Source organism: Poecile atricapillus, chromosome 2 (assembly GCF_030490865.1).
Source record: "Poecile atricapillus isolate bPoeAtr1 chromosome 2, bPoeAtr1.hap1, whole genome shotgun sequence".
NCBI lineage: Eukaryota > Metazoa > Chordata > Aves > Passeriformes > Paridae > Poecile > Poecile atricapillus.
The window spans coordinates 134,284,592-134,309,521 of NC_081250.1; the positions used below are offsets into that span (position 1 = coordinate 134,284,592).

The 24,930-nt window shown below is 39.7% G+C and overlaps 1 protein-coding gene across 38 annotated transcripts in view; it reads left to right on the plus strand.

Annotated features, from left to right (window-relative positions):
- RIMS2 (regulating synaptic membrane exocytosis 2) overlaps window positions 1-22,868 on the plus strand; it is a 447,907-nt gene extending 425,039 nt beyond the window's left edge. For 37 of the 38 annotated variants that reach the window (XM_058833029.1, XM_058833039.1, XM_058833034.1 and 34 more), the window contains 5 exons: window positions 15,891-16,032; window positions 17,383-17,495; window positions 18,235-18,336; window positions 19,297-19,436; window positions 19,898-22,868. In XM_058833029.1, coding sequence (XP_058689012.1) covers window positions 15,891-16,032; window positions 17,383-17,495; window positions 18,235-18,336; window positions 19,297-19,436; window positions 19,898-20,116 — 716 coding nt within the window. In that variant the 3' untranslated portion in view covers window positions 20,117-22,868. Of the gene's footprint in view, window positions 1-2,491; window positions 2,733-15,890; window positions 16,033-17,382; window positions 17,496-18,234; window positions 18,337-19,296; window positions 19,437-19,897 lie in introns of those variants that run through there. The other variant, XM_058833064.1, reaches the window with a different exon arrangement.
- Window positions 22,869-24,930: the final 2,062 nt, after the last annotated feature.

Genomic DNA, 24,930 nt, shown 5'->3' on the forward strand with positions numbered 1-24,930 from the left:
GCCTTTCTCTGCATTCTCAATGTCTCTTCAGTTTTATTCAGCTGTTTTTATGAAAGTAACCGGTAGTTCATCTGAAATGTAATGAACATTAACTCATTTTTATTATCCAACTTCTCAAAAGCAGTCATGAATTATTGTTTAATGGACATTTACTTTTCTGCCATATCTTATGCAAATGTTGATGGAAGTTATTTTGTCTGCTTTAGTGTTCATAGATAGAAAATTCTATAGTCAGCAAGTCTTTTAAAAATATCTTTAGCAATTATTTCAACACATTCTATTGGGTTTTGCCAATTACATGATTTTGTATATTAGACATTAATTATTATTATTATTGTTATTATTACTACTACCATTACACTTTATTTTAGTGTTGTTTGCTTTACAACTTTTAGAACTGCTTTTGTATTTTAGTAACATCTTTTTACAGCTAAACATCTTTTACAGTAACATCTTTTTACAGGAAAAGCTCACCACTTGAATATACTTTATTAATGGGATACAATGCAAAGCGTGATTTTAGGGGCAGAGGTACTGCAGGCTGACCAGGTGTCCAGGTCTCTGCCATCATGGAGTGCCCGTGGGCCTACCTGTAGCATATGAGAGAGGTGTCTGTCTGTCTTGGCAGCTCACCTTCTTGTTAACCTGTAAAACACCACGGATATGTTGGGAGGTGACAAATTTGGGCATTTGGCCAGAGAAACATGACGAGCAACTAAATACACATTTTGGAGCATGACCTGAATGAGATTACCTGAAAAAGATGTCAGAACCTATAGAAGCTACCCTGGGCATCTTTTATAGCCAGTAAAGAGGAAAAAAAGGATTTATGTTCTTCTAAAATAAGTTCCTGTGATGTTACATGAAACGTGCTTTATTCGATTATAGTTATTTACAAATCAAGTTATTGGGAAAATTGTAAAAATAGCTGTAAAACTCAGCGCTTTGCTTTAAATTGAGTGATGATGGTTCCATCCCTGAATGCTAAAGTTCTGACAAGTTTTCATTCCTCAGGAAAGTATGATAGTGATCGTTGGCTGGTTTTAATGTCTTATTATAATCCTTTCCAGTCTTTGGCTCAAGGAAATACACGAGGGATGTGAAGTGTATTTCATTCTACACACTTTCTTCATGAAGAGTTTCAGTTCACTTCAAGCCATCATTCTGTCAGCAAAGTTTGTTAGATCAAACCCTAAACATTATTTGCCATTATTTTGAGAGAATTTTTTTTTTATTATTTGAAAGAAGACTGAATGCACCCCATGCCCTGCATTTGCTATCATCACTGTGTAAAGGGCCAGAAAGAACAGTCATGTACAAGGTTTGATAGCACTCTTGTACTGTCATGAACTGTAGTGGAATAAGTTACTGATGCTGCAAAGGATTGCTACAGTAGCTAGTCCCTCTTTTTAATCATGTCCTGTGCTTTAATTTCTTAGCATTTCAGGGGGAAGACTACCAATTGCTATACACTCAATTAATGTAATGTACTGGATAAAATGAAAAAAGATAGCATTAAATAGTGTTGAGGAATATACAAAAGTAAGACTGGATAAACCCAGTCTACAAAACTATGTGTTGTAGCTATAAGCAAATCCTCTAAGGAGTGAATTCAGAAAAGGTACACCCATGTTTGTTAAGGAGGCAGATGTGCTTTAGAGAAATACAGCTTGGCTTGAAGTGGGGAAGAGATGCAGAATTTGCCTGTGGCTTGCAGGGCCAGTTCCTCAGTAGATGCTGGGCCACTGACAGAAGCAATGGGCACAAGCTCACACAGAGAAGACTTAAACTGAACATCAGGAAACATGTTTTCTCTGTGAGGGTGAGCGAGCATTGATGAGTGAGGTTTCCCAAAAAGGCTGCGTGTCTCCATCCTTGGAGGTACTCAAAACTATCTGGCCCCAGTCAGTGATCCTGCCCCATGATCCCTCGCACTTCAGCTTTTCTCTGGTCCCGTGGCTCGTTCCCGTTTTTACAGACCCCACCCGAGAGCAGGCTCTGCCCCTTGGCCGCAGGTGTGTCCTGCCGGCCCGGAGCGGGGGCAGCTCTGCCCAGCTCCGCTCCGTGCCGAGCCCCGGGGCCGCCCCTGGTACGGCTCCCCCCGCCTGCAGCATCGGACCGTGCGAGCCCCCGGCCGGCCCCGGCGCGCCCGTCCCGCCCGCTGCCGCGCAGGGGCCGCTCGCCAGCCCGGGGGGAGCCGGGCGGAGAACAAAGTCTGCGGGCGGTGCCTGCGGGCCGTCCCGCCGCTACCGGCCGGCGCCGTGCCCCGGTCCTGCCTCCGTCTCGCTCGGTATTTACAGCAGCCGCGGCCGGGCCGTCCCGCCCGCGAGTCGCGCACGACGGCGCCGTCCCGCTCCGCCCGCCCCGGGGCCCCGCGCCGCCGGCTGACTGTTCGCCCCGCTGGTAGGCGGCTCCGTGCTGGCTGCGGCGGCCCGCCCCGCCGAGAGCAGCGGCGGCGGCAGCGGGGCAGAGCCGGGCACAGCGGGGCAGAGCCGAGCTCCGCGGCGCGCAGCCCGCCCAGCGCTTCCCGCCGCCCTCAGCCCCCGCCGCCAAGACGCCGCGCTTCTTGTACCGCGCCAAAGGCGGGTGCCGCTCGGCCAAGATGGGCCGGCAGACGGCGGCCGGCGGGCGCGCCATGCAGCGCTCGCAGAGCCGGAGCAGCCTCTCCGCCTCCTTCGAGGCGCTGGCGGTCTACTTTCCCTGCATGAACTCCCTGGAGGAGGAGGACGGAGGTGAGGGGCCGGGGCACGGTCACCGCAGGCGCGCGCGGGGAGCGCGGGCGCTCCGGGCCGGGCTCGGCGGTGGCCGCCAGCCGGGAGCGGCCGGGGATCGGTGCTGGGCGAGGAGCTGGACGGGGGGACGCGAGTGATGGAGAGGGGCTTGGGCTGAGAGAGAGATTAGTATTGCCGTGCTTGGAGCTGGAGAGTGAGGTGTGATTTAACAGATGGTGTTTATCGTCACGTTGGGAATGAAGTTACAGCTGAACTTCAGTTATGTTGGGGGGGAGAAATAAAGGATAAAGGGTCTTTCCATTCTTTCAATTTTTTGCTCGTTCGTACGAAAAACAAACCACACTTCCTCGCAGGTGCTTTTCGACAATCTGCGGGCTTGTTCGGGTATCCCTTGTCTGTCATTACACCATAATTTGTACGGAACGCCAGAGCTGAGCAGTTGAATACTGGCCCCGGGTACCCTTTCCTAAGAGGCAGCAGTGGAGGTGGAAGGCTGACAAGAGAAATGCAGTGGATTTTCTGTGTAGCCATGTCCCCCCCAACCCGCCCAAAAGATTTGCAGTTTGGAATGTGCAGATGTACATACATACTTAACCATGGCACCAAACTCTATCCAGGATGGAACTTGTATTCCATGAGTTTGTTTTGAATATACTGGTTTCATAAAGAAAACAATCTGTTGTGTTTAAATATGTTTATGTATAGAATGATGGGCTTTCCCTTGTTTTATCAGAACTAATACAAGATTTTTAATTTCATTAAGGTTAATGGAGAAAATTGCACCTTCAGTAGGTTTGAAGATATAAGTCCAGTGTTGCTAGACAAACGTGCATCAGCCGTGTGTGTAAACCATTCATGATCTATTTAAAATATCTGCATGTTCATTTATCACCTTACACATTTCAGGCTGTGAGTTCAGTGGCTAGTGTGTGTTTTGATTTATCTTTTCATGTGCAGCAGTCTCTGAAGTTTTTTCTCCAAAGCATCTCTCATTTCTGATTGAATCCCAAGGCATGGTCCCTCACCTTTTCGCTGCTATTACTCTGGGGCTGGCCAGGTTGTCCCTTGCAGTAGAAAAGAAGTGGCTGCCCCTGGGGCAAACTGTGCTGGCCTTCAGTACTCTCATCTGCTCCCTGCCTTGAACAGTGAAGTGAACTGCAAAATATTGCCGGTAGACTGCGGGGTAGGCTTCAGATGGCATTTTTAATACTCTTGATGTGCTAATAAACACTGTGGCTGAAAACGCATACTGAAAGTATCATAAATTATCCTTAACATGTTTAGGTATTCTTTAAAGATTATTTTTATATCTCCAGAAGCATTTTATTTTCTGTTCTGATTTTTAGCTACAATAATTGCATTAATCCTTTGTGAAATCAGAGTATTGATTTGTTTTGTTCTACTTGGTTTTCTTTACTTCTCTAGGAAGCATTTAGCTTATTCCTTGGTGGAATCTATGTTTGCTTGAAACAGTTCGCTGCTTCAAACAAATAAAAAGTACATGGAATTCAGTAGAGAAATATCTGTAAATTTAAGGGTAACTGTAATGATTTATTAGTTTTGTGCTGGCAAATCATTTAAACAGAAGTGTTGAAAGATTTTATGCTGATTCACATGTCACATATTGTGTTGATTTATGTTATCTGATCCTATTTAGATGTAGGCTGCATTTGAATTCATTAATTCCCATGAAAACACAGAAATGTAATTGCTATGCAGTTTTATGGATTTGAGTTTCTGCTACCTCAGTTTAGACCCACCAGGTTACAGAGGGAATGGCAGGCATGACAGCTAAGATCATTACCCAAGTGTTCTCAGTGGGATAAGAAAAAAATATTGCGATGTGTTTTCTGGATGGCAAGTCACCTCTGCACTCAAATTGGAATTTGTTGTTTTATGAGTGTTTATGCAGTTATATTAATGTAATTAATTAAAGTGGGTGGGGCACATGCACTCCTGTGTTCACATACAAATGTTCTCTTACAGTTTAATCTGAAAAAGATGTCAAACAGATTTCATAAGTTAACTGTCCTCAAGATGTAGTTATTTCTGCATGTGGTGGATACCTTAAAAAAAAAAAGATAACCTGCTACAAGGGTTCTTTTTTTTCTTTTTTTCTTTTTTTTTTTTACATTTCACACTCAGTCATATTTTCACTACAAATAGAAAATCTGACCTGTTGAGGCATTTATTATTTGAGATACTCTCTTAAAAGACTTTGGGTTATTAACTGCTGAAGTGAATATACTGGTCCAGAGGTGTATCTTTCAGTATGAAAGAACATGAGTACTGTCAAGTTCAAAAGTAATTTAATAGCAAGTAACACAACATATAATAATTTTTGAAGCTATATTTGAAAATTATGATTGAGAAAGAAGATCACTTTACATGTCAGCTGATTAAAAAAGAAGACCTCTTAAGAGCTGGCATCCCAGCTATGATGTACTGAAGAAGTGGGCTGTGGAAAGGCTGCTGTTTTCGGTTGGTAGCCATGAATTTGAATCATAGAATCATCAAGGTTGAAAGGGACCTTCAAGAACATCCAGTCCATCTATCCACCCAGCACTAAACCCCAACATCCAGAACCAGATCCGGACACCTCTTGAACGCCTCCAGGGATTCTGACTCCACCAACTCCCTGGACAACCTATTCCAAAGCCTGACCACCTTAACAGTGAATTTTTGTTTCTAGTATCTAATCTGAATCCTCCCCTATCTCAATTTAAGGCCATTTTCTCTCATCCTCTCACTGCAGGCATGGCAGAAAAGACTAAACCTCACCTCACTACAGCCTCCTGTCAGGTGCATGTAGAGAGTGATGAGGTCCCCCCTGAGTCTCCTCCAGGCTAATCAAGCCCAGTTCCCTCAGCTATTTCTCATAAGACATGTTTTTTAGAGCATTGTTGCCTTCCTCTGGACACCCTCCAGCACCTCAGTGTCCTTGAAGGACCCAAAACTGAGTATAGTACTCAAAGTGTGGCCTCACCAATGCAGAGCACAGGGGAATTTGTCATGGCTAGGCCAGAACTTGCCATGGTTGGCCAGGTTTGCAGTACAAGGAACTGCTATTTAAAATTGTATTTCATACCTGCTGATCAGTTGATACGAATCCTTCAAGTTTATGCACGTTAATTATTTAGGAGTTTATTATTCTTAGCCACATCTAGAAAAAGGTGCTAAAAAATAATTCTTTCCGTCATCAATTTGTTTCTGGCATGTCTGCATGTGTACACACAGGACTAACATGGTGCTAGAGAAAATTATTTATAGTGTCAAAGTACCAAGGATTTTAAAGAGGCGTCTTTTGCATTTTATTTTTTTAGATTCATTGGTGATAACATGTATGGCCTGAATACTGAAGTGAGAATTGGTGTCAAATAACACTTGGAACAGACTTAAACTATATGGATAGTGTTGAAGAAGTGTGGGGACAGAGTACAAATCAGTATCTGTATGAATGCTCTTGAAGCATCATATTTTTTCTGAATTCTTAGCTTTGTTGAAATTAAAGAAATTTTGTGATTGTCAAAAGATAAGAGAATTTCCCATGAAAATGCATGGTATATCCTTTTAGATGTCTGTGTAGTCATAGTACAAAGTCTCATGCACATGATATATTTATGAGTAGTGCATGAGTGCACTAAACATTCCTGTGAACAACTGAGCGAATGAGTTCTTATGCACAAGAAGCTTTCTGGAGAAGAGGCAGAGTTATCCAACATGCAGGGAGAAGAGGAGAGGCTCAGATCACATGATGTGATCACTAGAAAGCCTACATCTGTTTTTATGAGTGGGACTGGTAACTTGGTACTTCCTCAAATTGCACTGTGTATTGTTTACTGTAATAAATTTTCACTATGGTTTCCTTTTTATACTCTATTTACATTCACTTCTGATTTGCATTTACACTGAGGTGTTATAAACAGTTAAACAGCACATTGCCAGGAGTGCAGCTATGGAGCTGCTGGTCATGGCAAGGTCTGTATGCAGAACTATGCCCACCGAAAGGGAGTATATTGCAATTCAATGTCATTTTTTGCCAAAGTTTTTGGGTGGTAGTGAAGCTATGCTATTGAAGGGGAAAGCTAAATGTTTTGCAGGTGCTGAAGACAATTCAAGAGATAATTTATGATAATTTAAGACATAAATTAATTCAGAAAGAACTGGAAAGCATCTTGGTCTCCTAGTATGTTAGAAAAACAAAAGGCAATTAAAAAAAAGCCACAGAATGTTCTTCAGTCCAAGACAATCATGCCAAAAATAGCAAAAATTAGTTGTGTTAGCTGAGTAGAAGTTACATTACAGTTTTGCATATTGATGTCTACTGGAAGCAGTATCTGAGTGTTGCTGCAGGAGTTCAGCAGGAATAGAAGCACATTATACTCTCCTGTCACCTGGCTGATAACTAACTGGGAAACTTGCTGGAGGGGTTGTTCGATCCCACATAGGTGTCAGTGGGAGTGCTGTCCCTGAGTGAAGGCTCAGGTCCTATTTAAAGGTATGCTGAGTTGCTCAGTTGAGCACTGGTAATGGATTCAGTGGCATTTCTCACTGATTAATCTCTGCACATTGGTAGAGCTGGAATAAAACTCAGCAGTTCCTGAATTCTGTTCCTGTGGTTAGACCGCCAGATCACAGTGTCCCTCTGGAGGTCCCAGTAGACAATAACAAGCAGACAATAATTTGACCAGAAATAGAAAATGGGGGAAGTAGTAACAATAAATTCATTAGCACAGTAATTACTAAAGTGAAGAGAATTCTGCACATGAAGTAGTTATCCTTTAAAATTACCATCATAAAAAGAATAAAGTAATATAGGAGTATCAGGCTATGAAGAAAATCAGAATAACTACATCATCTTGGGGGAATTGGCCTACATTTTGGCCTTGGTGGTAAAGATGACCTTGTTTATGTGGAATGTTCATAGGCAGAGCCAAGGAAGAGTATGAAAAAAGGATATAATGCCCTGTGACAGTTTATCTGCTGTAAGAGATGAAGCTTTAAAGATCTTGGCTCGATTGCTAACACACCAGAGATTGTCTGCTGCACATTGCATGCAATGGTGGCGTCATCCATCCTGGAGGATTAAAAACTCTCTGAATGTGCAATAATAATTGTTCCATAAGAATCTGCATGACATTTAAGTTTATAGTTGATAATTTTTTCTATTTGGTGTTAGGGCACAGTTCAGGGGCTGACTTGCATCAGCCTTTTCATTACAGTGGTGGGTCTGTCCCATTTCTGCAGCTCCATGGGCTGAGTTCCAGAGTGGAGGCAGAATAGCAGGCATTTTGAGCAAGTCACAGTGTTTTTACCACTTATACTCAGGTACTATACTAATGAAGTAGCTGTAGATGCCAAGATTGATAAGAACTTCAAAAAAATAATAAAAAACTACACTGTTGCTGGCAAAGTAAAGAGCGTGACAAAAAAAATCACATATATTTTGGAAAACAAAGGGAGAAGTAGGAGAAACTGTAAAAGGATTGACATTCAAAGCACAACATACTTCAACTGGAGTTAAAAATGCCCAGTAGATTTTTAAAGCTGTATTTCTTGTATAGTTGTGTTTCTCTTCTGAGCTACTGGTTACACTGCAGCATGTACCTGAGTAGCGACAGATAATTTGGATATGGCTGTAGCAGCAGCAGTGAACATACAGTGTATGATAGGTTGCATCTCTGGTGGTACCTACATAAACATGTAAAAAAACTGTCTCATAGCTACATGCTGTAATTGTCATTTTTCTATGTCAAGGTCAGGTGTGTAATCGGAGCAGCAACACGCTGTGTTGTCATTGTTTCAGTTTGTAGAGGTAAATGTTTAACAGCAATGGTTTGAAAATGGGTCATTACAGTGTGAAATTAGCTCAGTTTTTTTGTGAACTGTGGTTATTTAAATAATGATATTTACATTGGATCATTATTAATCTTAGACAAAGGAGGAAGAGCTGTTTCTAATTTGCATAATCTCAGTAGCCATCCACCTTCTTGGCACCATCTACCTCATTAAGCCTTAATAGAGGGTTTTGAATTAACACATTTGCTACATCATTCAAAAACGCTGCCCAGATCTGTCTAATAGTATATGCAGTGACCCTTGCTGCAATAAAAATAATCAAAGTTGGGGCAAAGAATAGGGTTACTGCCATTGTTCAATATTTAGAAAGTATCTCTCACTTCATATAATGCAAAAAAACACAACAGTTCTAAACTCCTCAATACATGTACTCTTTGCTGTTTAAGCATTTTTAATCTGCTCTTGACACTGCATGAAATAATGGTTATTAATAAATTCATAATAATGGTACAGATCCAGAAAATTGAATGTCCATGTAAACATAAAAACGTTATCTCTTAAAACTGCAGAAACAGTTTCTGTTTACTTTGAATGATCATCCTTTGTCATTGGCAAAATTAGAGACTGGATGTGAAGAGTTCCTGTAATGAATATGTACACCTATCCACTAATTCTTTATATAAATGGTACACAAAATTAGAATGTAATTCCACAAAATTACTTGCTCTGTTTTTCAGGATTTTAGTAGATTGGGGATGAGACTGATTTCCCACTGTTTTGCACTTTTTGTAATTATGTAGATTGTTGTACAGAATGTACAAAGTGGATATAAAATGCTACCATTCTATTTTGACATATGCACAAAATATTATAGAACTATTACATTTGAATGATAAGATTTATCTGTGTGGAGATCATAACTGTTCTAAATGAGGGCTCCTGAAGAACTGTTCATTCAGGTCGCTTGTCACATGGGACATTTGTAGCTGTGGGCTACAAATCCGTGTTCTTTTTGTGTCATAGCTCTGTGTTCAGGTTTGCAGCAGGTAAATCCTCTGACCACACCTAGAAAACTGATGGCCTTATCAGTTACAGAAACAGAGACCTCTGCAGTGGTGTGGAAGGGCCTGAGTGGCTGTGTGTAGTTCAATTCCTGATCTGCATGTCCCTGTCAAGGTCTGTAATCAGCATCTGCAAAACAAAGGATCCAACCAGACCTGCACAGCCTGTTTGTTATTATATAGTCAGAGCCAGGTAACCAAAACAGAAGTGGAAATTACATCAGCACTAACCCTTTTCTTCCTTACAGCTGTGGTTAATTACTTTTGTTTCCCTGGGACAGCTGTCTCTTATCAGGGGTAAATTCTTTGTGAAGGGAATGGCCAAGCAGCAAACCTCTATGCTGTGATTCTGTATGCACTTATTTGGGGTTACCGGGGGCATTACTTAGCACAGACACTGAAAACAAACCGTAGGGTGTTCAAGATGGTTATGTGTCCTTTTCATATCTGACATGTGATTCTGAATAATAATGCTGAGGATACGGAAGTTTTAGGAACATTAAGTACTTGTGTATGTAGGAAATAGCTCTTTGTTTACAGTTCATTCCTGTAAAAATATTTCAAAAACCTTTTTGGGAACATAAAACTCTAAGGTGAAGATCGTAAAGTGATGGATGCCACACACAGACAAAAACAGTTTCTCTTTTCTGATGCTCTTAACAATTTGCTGAAGGATCAGTTAACTGGAGGATGGATATCAGAGCAGCAGTGAAGTTAAAGTGGCAGAATACAGCTTTAGACACATTAAGATGTGGGGGAGAGTAAGAAGCAGGTGCTTGCCGTAAACCATAGCATTTCTCAGGAGCCACGTGTGGTAAACTGACTTCACATCACATGGCCACAACAAGGCACGGAGTTGACTGAACATACAACCAGGCTTGCCATGACAGGGAAGCAGAATGCAGAAAAAGGATGCTGCAGTCTTGCCAGGAGCAAATGAGATTCCTGATGGCTGCATCTTGGGTCCTGTAGGAAATTCATCAAGAATGGGATGCCAAATCTTATATACCAGCCTTTGACCAGAAGTGCAAGCAACAGTTTTGCAGTTGATTATTGTTGATTATTTAATTCAGCTCTCTCTTTTACATTTTCTTAGGTGCCATCTTAATTAACTATGCTTCCATTATGGCCAGAGGAAGAAAAGAGCAGGACAAGGGTAAATAAATGTTTCTTGACTGAAAATGGAATTCCCAAGAAATTTAAAAATGCTTGGGGCAGACTGGGGCTGTCAGCCCAGACTCTCTCACACATTCCAAACCTGGCTGCTCCTGTACTGAAGAACTTGCTTGCTGAAGGCAGCTCTGCTTTGGGCATATCAGGGCAGGCCATTCCTGTCCCAGTCAAAATATACCAGTATTTTACATTCAGGCACTCATGGAAGCAGGAACTAGAATGCAGATCTTCCCTTATTCCTTACAAGTAAGGGAAAGAAAGCCCTTGGTTACAGTTTTGCCCTGGCTCTGAAATGCTCTTTGGGTTTCAGAATGCCAACAGCATGTGCTGTGAAAATGTCCACCAGAAGGACTGTAACACACAACTTCATGAGCTGATGCTTAGCCCTGGCCTATGAGAATCAGTGAAATGAGCTCAGACTCAAGTGACAGTGGAACCTGGGTTTCCCAAATCCTGCTTAAATTAATAGATCCTAAGTCATGTCTTCTGCTTGGGTAACACAGAGAACGAAATAACTTGGCTGTGCCTCCTAGTGCTTCAACAAGAGCTAAATGCCTTGTTCAATGCAGACAAAACTTGGGATGCTCCAGAAACAGAGCTGTGCAGCTGCAAGGGAATTTGAGACCTAACCTGTCCCCCTTTTCTTCCGTAGGTTCAAATTTTCTTAGACTCTCTTTTATCAAGCCAGCTGTTAACATATCCAGAGCAGGTCACTAGGTATGTAAAGAATTCTAGTCTTTAAAAATGGGCATGTAAAGGCAGTTTATTCTCTTGGTGGATCTAACTCCTGAGTTGAGATGACAATGCTGGAGGAGTTTTTATGTAGCTTTTCGGGTGAGGTGGGGAGAGCAGAGAAGAGCCACCTCAAGCGCTTAAGTGTGTTTCTGAAGCCACAGCTGCTTTGTACTCCATACAAGTCCTACCAAGAGATCGCACACCAGCTGGTGACTGGCATAGCCCACCTGCCTGTGCCTGTGCCATGTCCACAGGCTCTGTGCCTGCTGGGGAGCAGTTGTAGGAAGCTCCTGCTGAGAGCAAGCTGAGAGCTCTCACTCTCACCACCAGCAGCGGATTTCATCTGGCTAGATCCCAGATGATGGAAGGTAATCTGTTGCATTCACTGCAGTTTTTGACTTCTCCCATCTGCTGTTGAAGATTGTATCAGTAGTTTTGCATCCCTAATTTGTAATTGATTTGCACTCCAAGTTGTGGGAACAAATAATTCCGTGCGTAACTTAGAAAATGTGGCCTGTGGAGTCTATTTGCAATGACCATATTAGTTAAATTACCAGTGTGATTAACTGTAAGAATGAATGTGCTTTCATAAATACCAATGCAATTATTTCTGGTAATTTATTCCACTCCTTACAGTATGGCTGCAGAATCTGAACTAGTGTTTTTCAGGTAATATATTCCATATTTTGTGGTGGGGACTTGCGAGAAATTTCTTTTTGCTAGGGCAGTTATACTTACAGGGCTTCTACTAATTTGGAGAGTATTTTCAATGTTCTTTATTAGAGTTTAGGAAATGGTGAGTATAATTACTTTTATTTTAGGTACTCAGCAATGTGACAACAAAGTACACTTCAAAGCTCTCATTTCTGTATCTTTTCATTTGGTAAGATTAACACAGCATGCACAACATGAGTGTATAAGTATATATACTTTAGGATTATAAAACCAACCTCCACTTTTACAGTGATACCAGTTAGATATTTATTTCTGAGTGAGTGGTGCACTCCCAAGTTATTAATCTAGCTAGAGGTTAGTATTGCCTTAATTGGGTTCATTCAACTGTATGCTTGTCTTGACAAATATCTTTTTCAAAATTATCTGTAGTGAAAGAAAAAGAACAACTTTAAATCATATTTTTTGTTTGTTCCTTTTGATTTGGGTCCAGTATGGAATACAGCTGTGTGAGTAGTTGAACACAAGAGAGGAGGTTTCAATTTCCAGGCAGGAATGTGGGAAAACAGTTTTGTATTAGTAGAGTGATATGGTCTCCAACCAGATGCTCTACCAGGTACAGCTTAGAAGTATGGAACCAAAGGCTGTTTCTTTGAGCTGAGTAGCTATATTGTGGTTTCCTTGCTGCTTGAAACTTTTAAATTTGTTTTAATGATGAATTTATGAAACATAAGTTATGGATGGCACAAGTACTGTCTTTGTGTTTAAATTGTTTGAGGTATTGTAGGATTATTTTTGCTTTATTAACATTTTTCCAGGGACAAATATATTGCTAGTACAGGGGACAATCAAATGGAGATATTTCTCATGTATTGTTATAATTAGTTTAGCCAAGTTTCATCTAAAAGTATATTCATGTCAAAGGCAGTGGCTCAGGAGTCACACCACCCAGATCTGGATCTTCTGTTAATTCTATTCCAAGTTGCCATTTTGCTGTTAAAATCTTCAATTCTTACTTCAAGAACCATCAACATCATGATTAGGAGCTATATTGATAAAAGGTCAGAACTTTCCCTTTGGAGACCCTTTGAGAGCACTGCCTGTTTCTGTTGAAAATTGGGAAATAGTAATTCACATAACCTCTTTTCAGCCCTTCTTAAATTCTGTGTTACGGTCAAAATAATTATTGTTTGCCACTCGCACAAAAGCAGGATATACTACACATGCCTAACTTTCATGCTGTATCAAAGTTGTATCTTTGTATGCCTGTTGTCATGTGAACCAGACCACTTACTTCAGTTAAAATGAATGTGGGAAAGTAAAACTGCTTTAAATTAAAGTTTATAGGGATGCTATGAGCACGTGTGCCTCTATGAAGACGAATGGCAGTTGCACAAGTTCTGCCTTGATTTCTCAGTAAATTGATGTACAGTGGATATGTTCATATTTTTATTCTGTTCTTCTACAATGAAGGCATACAGACTTATAATCCTAGCTAAAAAAAAAAAAAATCTACCTTGCAAACTAAAAGAAGTTACTATATACTCATTCACATTACATAATTGAACATATATTTCTTCCAAGCTCCCAAATCTTTGAAAGATGCATGAAGATCTGAAGAACCATGCAAGATGGAGATATTCTATTAAATTTGCATTTTATATCATGTTTGCAATAATGAATTGAGAATGACCATCATTCAGTGAGGCTGAGTGAAAATGAATGATTGCTCATCAAAAGAATTTATAGAACAGAAGAGTAATATCCTGTGGGGCTTCAGAGTTGTATGCCTTTCACATGTAACTATGAGGTAGTGTACCTTTTCTACAAAACTACAGCACGATATTTTCCTGGCAGTTTGTGGGAATATTTCTTTGAAATGAGTGCTTGTATTTTAGAACTGTTGGAAGTCAGCTGCCAGCAGGCACTTGGAACGATGCAACCCAAAAGAAATGAAATTGTTGATTTCTGACCTTCATTTTTCATATATTAAAGTAGCCTGGTACCTTTTTTATTTGCATTTTTTACATCAGGTATTGTTGGGCATTTTTAGAAAAAGTAATTTCGATGCAATAAAATTTATTTTTTCATTCTACTGGGTACTGAATTTATTTGGGTAGCTGAAGTTCTAGAGGAAAATTATTACTTCTATTATATTTACTATTTGTGTGTAGTGATTAAAAGTGATATCTTAAGGAATATGTAGAAGGCTTGTAATAAGCAATATGATTTGAACCATGCATGATACTGCTGTAGAAATGTCTCACTGCTGCTAAATATTGCAGAGTTATTAATCGTTCTTGACAAGGAGTCAGTGGTTTTCAAGGTATTTTTGGTGTCTAGTTCCCAGTTCACTACATTTCCCCTGTTCTTTATCTGACCTAATATTCCTCCTGACTGAGGGGCCTGGGAGATTTCAACCCATGCTGCAGCCTGTAGGACAGTGACAATGATTGCACACATTGAAATTGAGGTCTCTCTCCCATTCCCTGTCCGAGGGTGCAGATCCTCTTACTCTAAGCCAGTCCCTGTGCTCACATATTCCCCCTGGGGTGTGATAGTCCTCATCCCAGGACTGTCTCCTCATTTTGCTCATTTCCTTTTTCAAATCCCTAAAGCTTCACCAACCTCACAGGTCCAGAAGTTCTTCTGACCTCTAGTACATGATGAGGCAGAGAAGGTGTACGGGGTACCAGATGCAACAAACAGCAGAAGGAAGTTGAGTCCATCAGTATCCTAGGATGTTGGATATTACTTCACCCTCATTTTATCAGTATTTAAGAATTGTTATTATTTGTTGTAGCATATTTAAAGTTTTTGCTCTTTTATAATATCAGTATATCACACATCATTGTGCTGCACTCAGAGGTGTATAAAACAGATTAAATGAAATCAGTATGCAGAATTCCTTGCCCCATTGCAGAGCATTTAAAATCATAAATGACATGGAGTGGCTGTCTTATTCATGAAAGAAAAACTGAGTCTTCATTCCCACTCATTTCATCCAGCTGAGGTCTTGATCAAAATTCCTACACTAAAACGCAATTATATTGTTGAGTATTTTTTCCCGTGTCTTATACCCAGACATCTGTCACACTGTTGTTTTTTACGAATAAAATTAAACTATAGATAGACAAATTGTTACTCTTGGAGATGATAAAGTTTAATATCATGCATAAAAATCAATACTGTGTATTTTAAATATAAATTTAAATTTATCAGCTAGTGAAAAGAGAAGAAAGCATGGGAAGGCTCCTTGATTTGTAGTTTATTGTCCTCACTAATGGATGTCTGTAACTTGATTTAGGAGATAATGACCAAATGTTTTTAAAACAGTAATTCATCTGAATTAGAACATTTCTCTGCAGGTTTTGACATCATGGTAACATTTTAATTCAATTCCTAAGAGGGATTTATTCATCCAGGGAAAATATATTTTAAACACACTAGACTATGGATTGTTTAAATCTGGTTACCTGCGTGGGCAGACTTGTGTTGTCTGACCTTGGAAAGCAGTCAGTGACAGAACTAAGATCCTGTAAAAGAGATTTATGATGCTGTTTGCCTGTTACTAAAACTGAAAATTAGTGAATGTAAGTTTTGTTACAGGTCAATAGTCTGTGGCTCTGAGTGTTTGTGCCACGTGGAGCAGGGGTGTACAGGGTTGCCCAGCTGTGACAGCACAGTGGCATGGGGGCTTCTCTTTTGTCTCCAACAGAAGCAGGGGGCAAGAAGCTGCGGAGCACCGTCCAGAGGAGCACGGAGACAGGGCTGGCTGTGGAGATGAGGAACTGGATGACTCGCCAGGCAAGCCGGGAGTCAACAGATGGGAGCATGAACAGCTACAGCTCTGAGGGAAAGTAAGCGGCATTTTCAGCTGTGGTTTCTTGATGTTTCTCCATGAAACTGGTTGTTAGAGAGAAGCACAGTGAGTGCTGTAGGTCCTGTTCAGTCAGAATTCCCTTCACAAGCCAGTGTCATTGATAGACTATAAGCCTAAGTCTTCCCCTGTGATGGAAGGAGTCTCCCACTGTTGGTGCAGGAAGGAGGAGGATCATTTCTGCTGTTCCATGAGAAGGGCACATGGTGGTTCAGATCATCATCATAAGGTGTGTCAGGAGGGGAAGCAGGTGCAATACAACAGGTGAAACACAGATACGGATAAGTTCTCTTCCAAAAACTCCTGGCATACATCAGTGCTATGCAAAGCAAAGCATTTCCAGAGCATTTCCATGTCTCATTCACTGGGCTTAGGAGCTTTTCAAAAATTCTGCTACTTTTAACCTGAAGAATTATCTGGGCAGAAGTACGAATCTGTCATGTACCGTGGTTATCATAAAAGCCCAAGTTAAAAACTTCTGAGTGATATATCTGAGACATTACCCAGCAAAGTCTGATTGTAGGTTGATTTATTAGTGGTGTTCACAGCACTAGACAGTACATCTATATTGCACAATATATCTTATCTGTCCAAGTTGATGCACTACATGCTCTTGAGATGGACGTTTCTTAATGATTGGTCATTACAAATTTCATTAGTTCTTGTTGCTCTGTAATGGGTCATAGGTAATTTATGGCAAGCATTTTAGTTTTAAGTTACTTTGGTCATTTGCCACAAGGGATTTCAATACTGCTGTTGAATAGATGTCATTCTCAAAGACATTTTTAACAAAATATTTTGAATGAATGGCAATTTTGAAAATAGCAACCAATATTTGGTCTAATGTCATCATTATTTCACTGTGTACATTTGATATTTAGCCATTGAATTCACAGTAATTGAGAAGTGTGAGCAATTTTACCTTCCTGTAACAAAGTCAGTGATAAGGGTGTGTGTTAGTATCTTAATAAACTGGTCTCATATGTATACTTTGATAATTAACAGTGGTCTTTAATGCATTGGAAAAGGACAACAATGATGGAAGAATACAAATTTGGAAATTATTGGAAGTAGTGCTTTCCTTACCTGATTGTTTATATGCTGGAGGCTAAATTGCTGCTTGTTGAACACTGTGGGATTTTTTAAATTACAGAATTGTTTTGTAAGTTCCTTAGAGTACTACCAAACCCACAAACATTAAATGCAAAATATCTAGAAAACAAAAAACAAATGCAAGCCAAAATAAAACAAACCAAACAAATATAAAACACAAACAAAGGGGAAATTTAAGTGTCTTTTTTGTTGGTTTCGTTTTCAATATTACTTCTAGTTTGATCTTCCCTGGTGTGAGATTGGCTGCAGACAGCCAGTTTAGTGATTTTCTGGATGGACTTGGTCCTGCCCAGCTTGTAGGACGACAGACGTTGGCAACACCATCAATGGGTAAGTGTTCATGTCCTCTAGATATGATATATTCTATTTGGTCAGGTAATTAGAACATAAAATTTATCTAAACTCCCTTTAAATATGGATTTCTCTTGTGGTTTTGAACAACTCAGTTAAGAACAAAGCTGTAACCTCAGCCAAAGTTGAATGTAATCATGGATGCTTATGAAGGCATGCAAAAGTAGTGAGTTGCTTTGAAAAATTCAGTCTTTCATGTCTTCTTCAGTTTTCCATCTTTAAAATGGGGCAATGAGACCAAACTTTTCTCTGAATCACTTGGATAATATTGTATAAAAATTGGTAATTTAGTTGCAAAATATTTGTTATGGTGTTTACAGGTGTTTATATTCACAAGTTATCTTTTCATAACTTGTCTTAAACTAGGGGCACAGTCAAGAGATTTCAAGCAGTTTTAAACAGCTGCTTTGTATTAATTCCCTTCCTGCCTTTTTTTTTAATGTGAAACTCTTAAGAAATAGAAATTAATTTGAAGTAATACAGGCGTGGAAGATGTGAGACAAGGTGTTACTGCAAAGGTTTTAAATTGTTTAGTAACATAAACAGCAGTGAAGAGGGTAAATATTAAATTATCTAGTAGTGTTAAAATCTGGATCATACTTACTGTTGGAAAACAGATGATACAAGTCAACACATATTCATCCTAGAAATTTTGTAAACATTTCATATACTAAAGTAGTTCTGAATTACAATGCTGGGATTTCTTTTTGCTATTTAGGAGATATTCAGGTGGGAATGATGGACAAGAAAGGACAACTGGAAGTAGAAATAATCCGAGCCCGTGGCCTTGTTGTAAAACCAGGTTCAAAGACACTGCCAGGTAAGGAAGAAAAACCTTAGTAACAGTTTTAGCACAGGGCCAGGGGTTGGACTTGATGATCCTAATGGGTCCCTTCCAACTCAGTATGAACTATGATTCTAAGAGTAGCATTCTACCAAAGAAGTCTGTGACTTTTCTGTTCAGCTTTGTCAACTCTTAACAAATTCAAATCTCAGTAGGTTACAATGTTGTATACTGAAATGCATACTGTATTGAAATAACACACCAAAAAATCAGCCCTACTTCAGGAGGAAATTAAAAATCAGGCTGTCAGAAGACCCAAAAGTATATTTGGTAATAGCAAAGGCATCCTTAGTTATAGGGTAGAAAGAAAGGTAAATACTGAAGATTTATATAGTCTTAGGAATGAAGAGGGAATCAAGAGATATGGAATAGGTATCTACTCAAAAAGTAGACCAATATTTGATACTTTCTTCTTATTTTATAATCTGATGTCCTGTAACACTATGTGAAAAGGACAATATAATGATATTTTTAGCAAGCTCTTCAGCTGAAATAGAAATTGTGTCAGTCTTTTCTTCACTGATTTTCACCTTGTAGATAGTTTTAAATTACTAACAATTTGGAGCATTGATCCAAATCTCACCAAAGTCATTGCAAGTCGTGCATTTACTTAATAGGCCTATTTTGCATATTTTGTACAGTATAGGGATGCTATATATAGGAGTGCCTGATTTTTTCAGGTAAAAATCTGAATTGTTTCATGGTAAAAGAGACACACAAAAAGAAGTCAAGAAAAAAATACACCCAAGGAGAAGAGTAAAGAAAATGCATGGATGCTTTGTATTAGAATAATTGTTAATACTGCTTGTGGAGATTTGTTCTATCAAGTTATATATCCTTTAAAAGCAGATTTTTATATGGTGATAGAAAATGTGTGTGTTGCACAAAAAAATCTGGACTTCTTTACCTACTATTCTTTATTTTCATTCTTCTAAGCACCATATGTAAAGGTGTACCTATTAGAAAATGGAGTCTGCATAGCCAAAAAGAAAACTAAGGTAGCAAGAAAAACGCTGGAACCACTTTATCAACAACTTCTATCATTTGAAGAAAGTCCCCAGGGGAAAGTTTTACAGGTAATTTGCATAAATATTTCTGTGAACCTGAAAATGTCACCTGTACAGTTTTCACTCAATGAGTTTCAAGCTTGTTTCAGGCTTCATTTGGCAATAAATTCTCAAATTTGATATACTTGCTGAGTAGATAAACACAACAGTAATAGCTATTTATTCAAATAGAAACTGAGTATGCAAGTAGAAGTGAGCAAAAGTGGGTTATGGATTATTTTGCATCTGCTGTATGTATGGGCTCCTCTCACTGGGTTTTCTCTGGTATTGTGGATAACTGCTGTTTGTGCCCACATCATTTCTGTCACTGCATCATGATTAGTTTACACAGAACTAAACTATGTCAGCAGTTATATATTTCATTCCTTACTGTAATTAAGTAAGCAGAGAATTTTGACAAATCACATTAAAGCTTTTGACATTTTTGCTGATTTTTTTTTTCTATTTTCTTGTGTTTCTTTTCCTGACAGATAATTGTTTGGGGAGACTATGGACGTATGGATCACAAATCCTTTATGGGAGTGGCACAGATACTTTTAGATGAACTGGACCTGTCCAACATGGTGATTGGGTGGTTCAAACTTTTCCCTCCTTCTTCCCTAGTAGACCCAACCTTAGCTCCTCTCACTAGAAGAGCTTCCCAATCATCTCTTGAAAGTTCAACAGGACCTTCGTACGCTCGCTCATAGCAGCTGTGAAACTGTTGTCATAGCAACCAGCGTTACAAAAAAATAAAATTACAGGTCGCAAACCCTGGTAACACTGCATGCTTAATGTTGTGTCTTCTGAGCCTGTTTCTAGGGCTGCAACGCGATCCTGTGTTCTCAAGGAAGTTGCACACATTGTGCCCTATGGAAGGCCCTCAGGTGATGGACTGAAATCATGAAGAACTGATAGGTTTGGAGTTCAGGGACTCAGTTTTGGTCCAATCTGAAGCCATGGACTAAACTAAAAAAACCAATCTGTTTCATGCAACAAAAGTCCTTTTCAATGGCATATCTGTTTTGTTGCTCCCGTTTCTTTGTTTATCTGCCCTCCCCTCCTAAAGTTTGGTTATGCCACAGAAATGGAGTTACCCTCCCATGAAGCCACGTTACAAGACAGTTAGCAGACACTGGAAGAAAAGAAGAATCTAAGGATGCTGGAAAAGTCAACTGACACTTGCAGCAGTTGCTTGAGATCTGAAAACTCCTCATATTGAAAAGGCTCAAGTCCTAAAGTGGCGTGCTTCGTCCCCCCAGCTGTTCACACAGTGAAACCCCAGACATTGATGGACTCTCTGAAAAATAAAGTTCTGTGGATATACTGTACTGTATGAAATTAAGAAACTTTTTTGCATGGACACAGATTTAGCTGAACACTTAAATTATTTTCTTGGGGCTGCAACTTGCAAAAAAAAAAAAAAAAAGAATAAATCAGCCATTTTCAACAGTTTATATTATTTTTAAAAATAAATTTCACTAGTGCATGGTTTTAAAGGGAAGAGAATGCACCAGGGTGATACAAAGACACACCACGTTTATCATTCTTTAAACCAGTCATGGTCTGTGTTTTTGCAGACTTATATTAAAAATAAAAAATAATTTCTAGCAAATATTTAAAATTCTGTTTATGTGACAAGAAATAAGTGTAATATATTAAATTTATTTAAATGTAAAAGGTACAAGCCTTGTAAAGTTCAACATAATGTGCAAATTGTACACTTCTTTTACCTCCTTCTTTCTCTATCTCTCCTCCCAGTCTCCCTTCTTCCTTTTGCTCTTTTTCCCCTCTACCTCCCAGGATGATCAGCATATTCTAAAATGGCTACCTTTTGACTTATTACTGTCTTATGCCCCATATTTGGTTCAGGGTTGCAGATTGTTCTGCATTTCTGAATTATTTGAGAAAAATATTGTTTAAGAGCTTTTTTTCAAGCATGTTGAAAAGGATTTTGCAACATGGCTTGGGAGTACATTAATGTAATTCAGCATGTATTTGATAAAGAAGATATTTGAACTTTTGCAATTTATTGTACAGTGCATGGTAACTTATTTTCATTTTTTCTCACCTTCAAATTGAATTCTACAGCAAAATACTGGAATCATGTGGCCATTGTAAGATGTCTTCAATAAATTTGTTTTCAGCACCAGCATCTTTCATTCCAAGACTGAACTATTATTTCTTGAAGGTTTTTGGAAAGAGGAAAAATTAAGTACCTAATTGATTTTTAGGAAAACAATTTGAGCACTTTTATTTGCACTAAACCAAATTGATTGCTACATTTTTGAAATGACAAAAGCAACAAAGGTTACAAATCCATACAGTTCTTCTGCTGTAAAGTTCAATTTTCATAATTTACATTTGCATTGCAAAAGACATAATTAGGTAATATCAGTCTGGAAAGTATCAGTCTTTGGTTGGTAAAATAGCCTTAAAGAAAGCTTACTGGTACCACTCTGTCAGCTATTTGCACCATTACCAGAACCCCAGAACCTCACTGCAGATAATGGATCTTCAAAACCCTGGGTTTTGTAGCAGACAGAAACTACCATTGGGTGGTGCTGCAAGTTCAAGCTTTTCATTAAATTATGTTATTTAAAGGGAATGTAACTGGCTAATGTTTAATAACAAAATATCCTCTTTTTTTTTTTTTTTTTTTTTTTTTTTACCTGGGTCTTTGTATGCCTTTAATACCTACTTAAGGTTTAATATTGAAATCTTGCAATAATTTTTGAAGTACATTACATTTACCTTTATGGCCACACAGAATTATTCTGATTTTATTTGAAAATTTGCTGAAGTTTCCCATTAACAAATTGTACATGCCTCTTAAGAGGGAAAAAGTAAGAACAGTATCACTTATAATGCCTTTTACTTTGTGCAATATCATAGAAAATGAGATTGTGTCTTGTCTGCAGAGTTTATATAATGGATTATTGTTAAGTTAATAGACAGACTGGTAAAATTATATTTATTGAAATAATTTAGACACCTGTCTACCAGCAGCAAATAAATACTACTAACATGCAGTCTACAATATCCCCTAGGATATTAAACAAAAATACATAACCATTTTCCTGACACTGTGAGATGTGCTCACACATTCTTGTATGCATAGTCCTCTATAAATTATTTCAAATTTTAAAATCAAGGACATGACGCATGGAAGGTTTGTACATAATTGTCATTATGCAGTATTTATTTAAAAAAAAAATTAATGTATTTTTTTTAATTTTCACACGTCTGCAATTCTACTTATGGTTTAGTCATGTAAATAGTACTAATCCAGTGATCACTGCTGTCTTGTAAATAGTACGTTTTAAAAGGTTAAAAGGAATTACAGTTGGGGAAAAAAAAAAAAAGGGCAGATTAGGCCTGTAATGAACACCAACTAATGTAAATCAAACTCATTCTGGTGATGGTATTTAACACTTTAAATAAAACATTTTCTTTACAGAATTTGTGTTCAGAATTTTGTTGCTTTTCCTCTAAGGTGGTCAGCAATATCCTTCCATCTTTCCACACCCTTCAGTGGAGCTGGTGGCGAGCAGCTCATTCAGCTGGAGAACGCACAGGCTTTTCTCCTCCCAGCAGGGCTGCAGGTGGAATGCCAGTCTCATGGTGCCACGTTCCCTGCCAGGCTCAGGGAGTGGAGGGAGGCCAGGCATGCCCATCACCCAGCCAGGCCGTGGGCTCTGCGCTCCGGCCACCCTCAGGCTCCCACATCCCGCAGGGCACAGCTCCCAGGATGGAGCTGGCTCCAAGCTGCCGCCTCAGGACGTGCTCTAGCTCCAATCCAAGCAGCACACCAAACCTGCTGAGACCATGAAGTGCTCCCATCAGCTGCTCTGGAGTGGCTGCACCATCCAGTTAGACTTCCACCCTATCCCTAGATACCTCCTAATATTAGCTGCCTTTTGTATTTTTCATGAGCAGGGTACAAATGAGGACAGAATGCCCACCTGACAGTGGAGGCTGCAAGGACGCATGCAGCCTCTGCAGAGCAGAGCACCACACACCACACACAGTGCAGGTGCTGTAGAGGACCAGCAGCTCTACAGCAATGAGGGGTGGGTGGAGATGGGAGAGTAGAGAATTTATTTCTACCTGACTATTGCTGTGTAAAAACGCTCACTCGCGGTGAGAGACTTCTCCAGGGTCAAGCTGTTCAAGTATAAGCAATTTATTATAAGGGTAAAAAGAGGGGAGACCTGTATCCGCCACCAGCCTCGGTGTCCACATGGTCCGGGGGAGGGGAGAGAGAACAGGTAGAGCAGGGGAGGAGAGGTCAGAAAAGGGGAGGGAGGGAGTAAGAGAGTGAGGCTCTTGTTACAATCCGTTATATGCTTTCCTATAGTGAATATTCTAATTCTTAGTAACCAATCACCATGAGACACACCCACTAAAGAATCTACATACAGCCTATGTGCTTCCCTATATTAACATATAGTGTTGCATTTTAAACTCTACAAAGCTTTACAAGTTCTTTCCTTGCTTCTTTACCTTTGGACTTTCTATCAGCAGAAGGACATTGTTTTGTCAGCAGGGATTCTCCTTTAGCTGGCTAGGCTATTGTTCTTTGGTCATATAGTAACCAGTACTCTGTATCTTATGACTCAAAGCAGGCTTTCATTTCTATCTTGATTCTAGGCCTCATACCTTCAGAATCTTTGGTAAAACAATCATATTCACAAGGTTTCCCTGTTTCATCCTCCCCAACACCTCACCCCTCAGAGGCAGCATCAGCACAGGCAATGGGGACTGTGCAAAACTTGAGCACTTAGGACTTGGAAATTTACTGAAGAGTGAGAGGCTGGCTGGCAGTTTGCACAGAAAAATGTGTGTATTTATTTCCAGATATGAGGTGAAAGAAAAGCACTGCAGTACTGTCATGAGACAAAAGCACAAAAAAAGTAAGCGAATGTATTTTGGGCCGAGCAGTTGTGGGAACTGTGAAGATAGGAACTCCATTTGTTGCACTGCATCTGCAAGTGGGTTGCTGCAGGAACAGACCCAGATTTCTGGTGTGATAAACCACCAATATCCCAGCAGGTCCCTCTTCTGCTGTTGTTGACATTGGTGTTGCAAGGGTGTCAGATCAGGCAAATCTCTGGGTAGGAACTGGACTATGGGGGCAGGGGTGGCTGCCCCATGCCCCAGAGCACATCACCTCCAGCCCTCTGGTGGGGTGGGCAGCAAAACACCTCATCCCACAGCTGAACATGAGACCTTGTTCGTCTTTGAGCACTTGTTAGAAATATACACTATTACACTCAGCGAATCCTTGAAAAGGCCCTTCGTACATTCCAAGAAAGCTACAACAAATACTTTTCTAAAGGGTCCTATTCTCTGACACAATTTCTCAAGATTGCTTGCTGTTCCCCCTCTCCAATTCTTGTTTATGTCCACTTTATTTCAAACCAGACAAAACTAGATCATTTTAATATTAACAGTATCACTTTAGTCATGACTACTAAACATTGGCTCAGATGGTTGATTCATCTGGTTATACTGGGAAGAG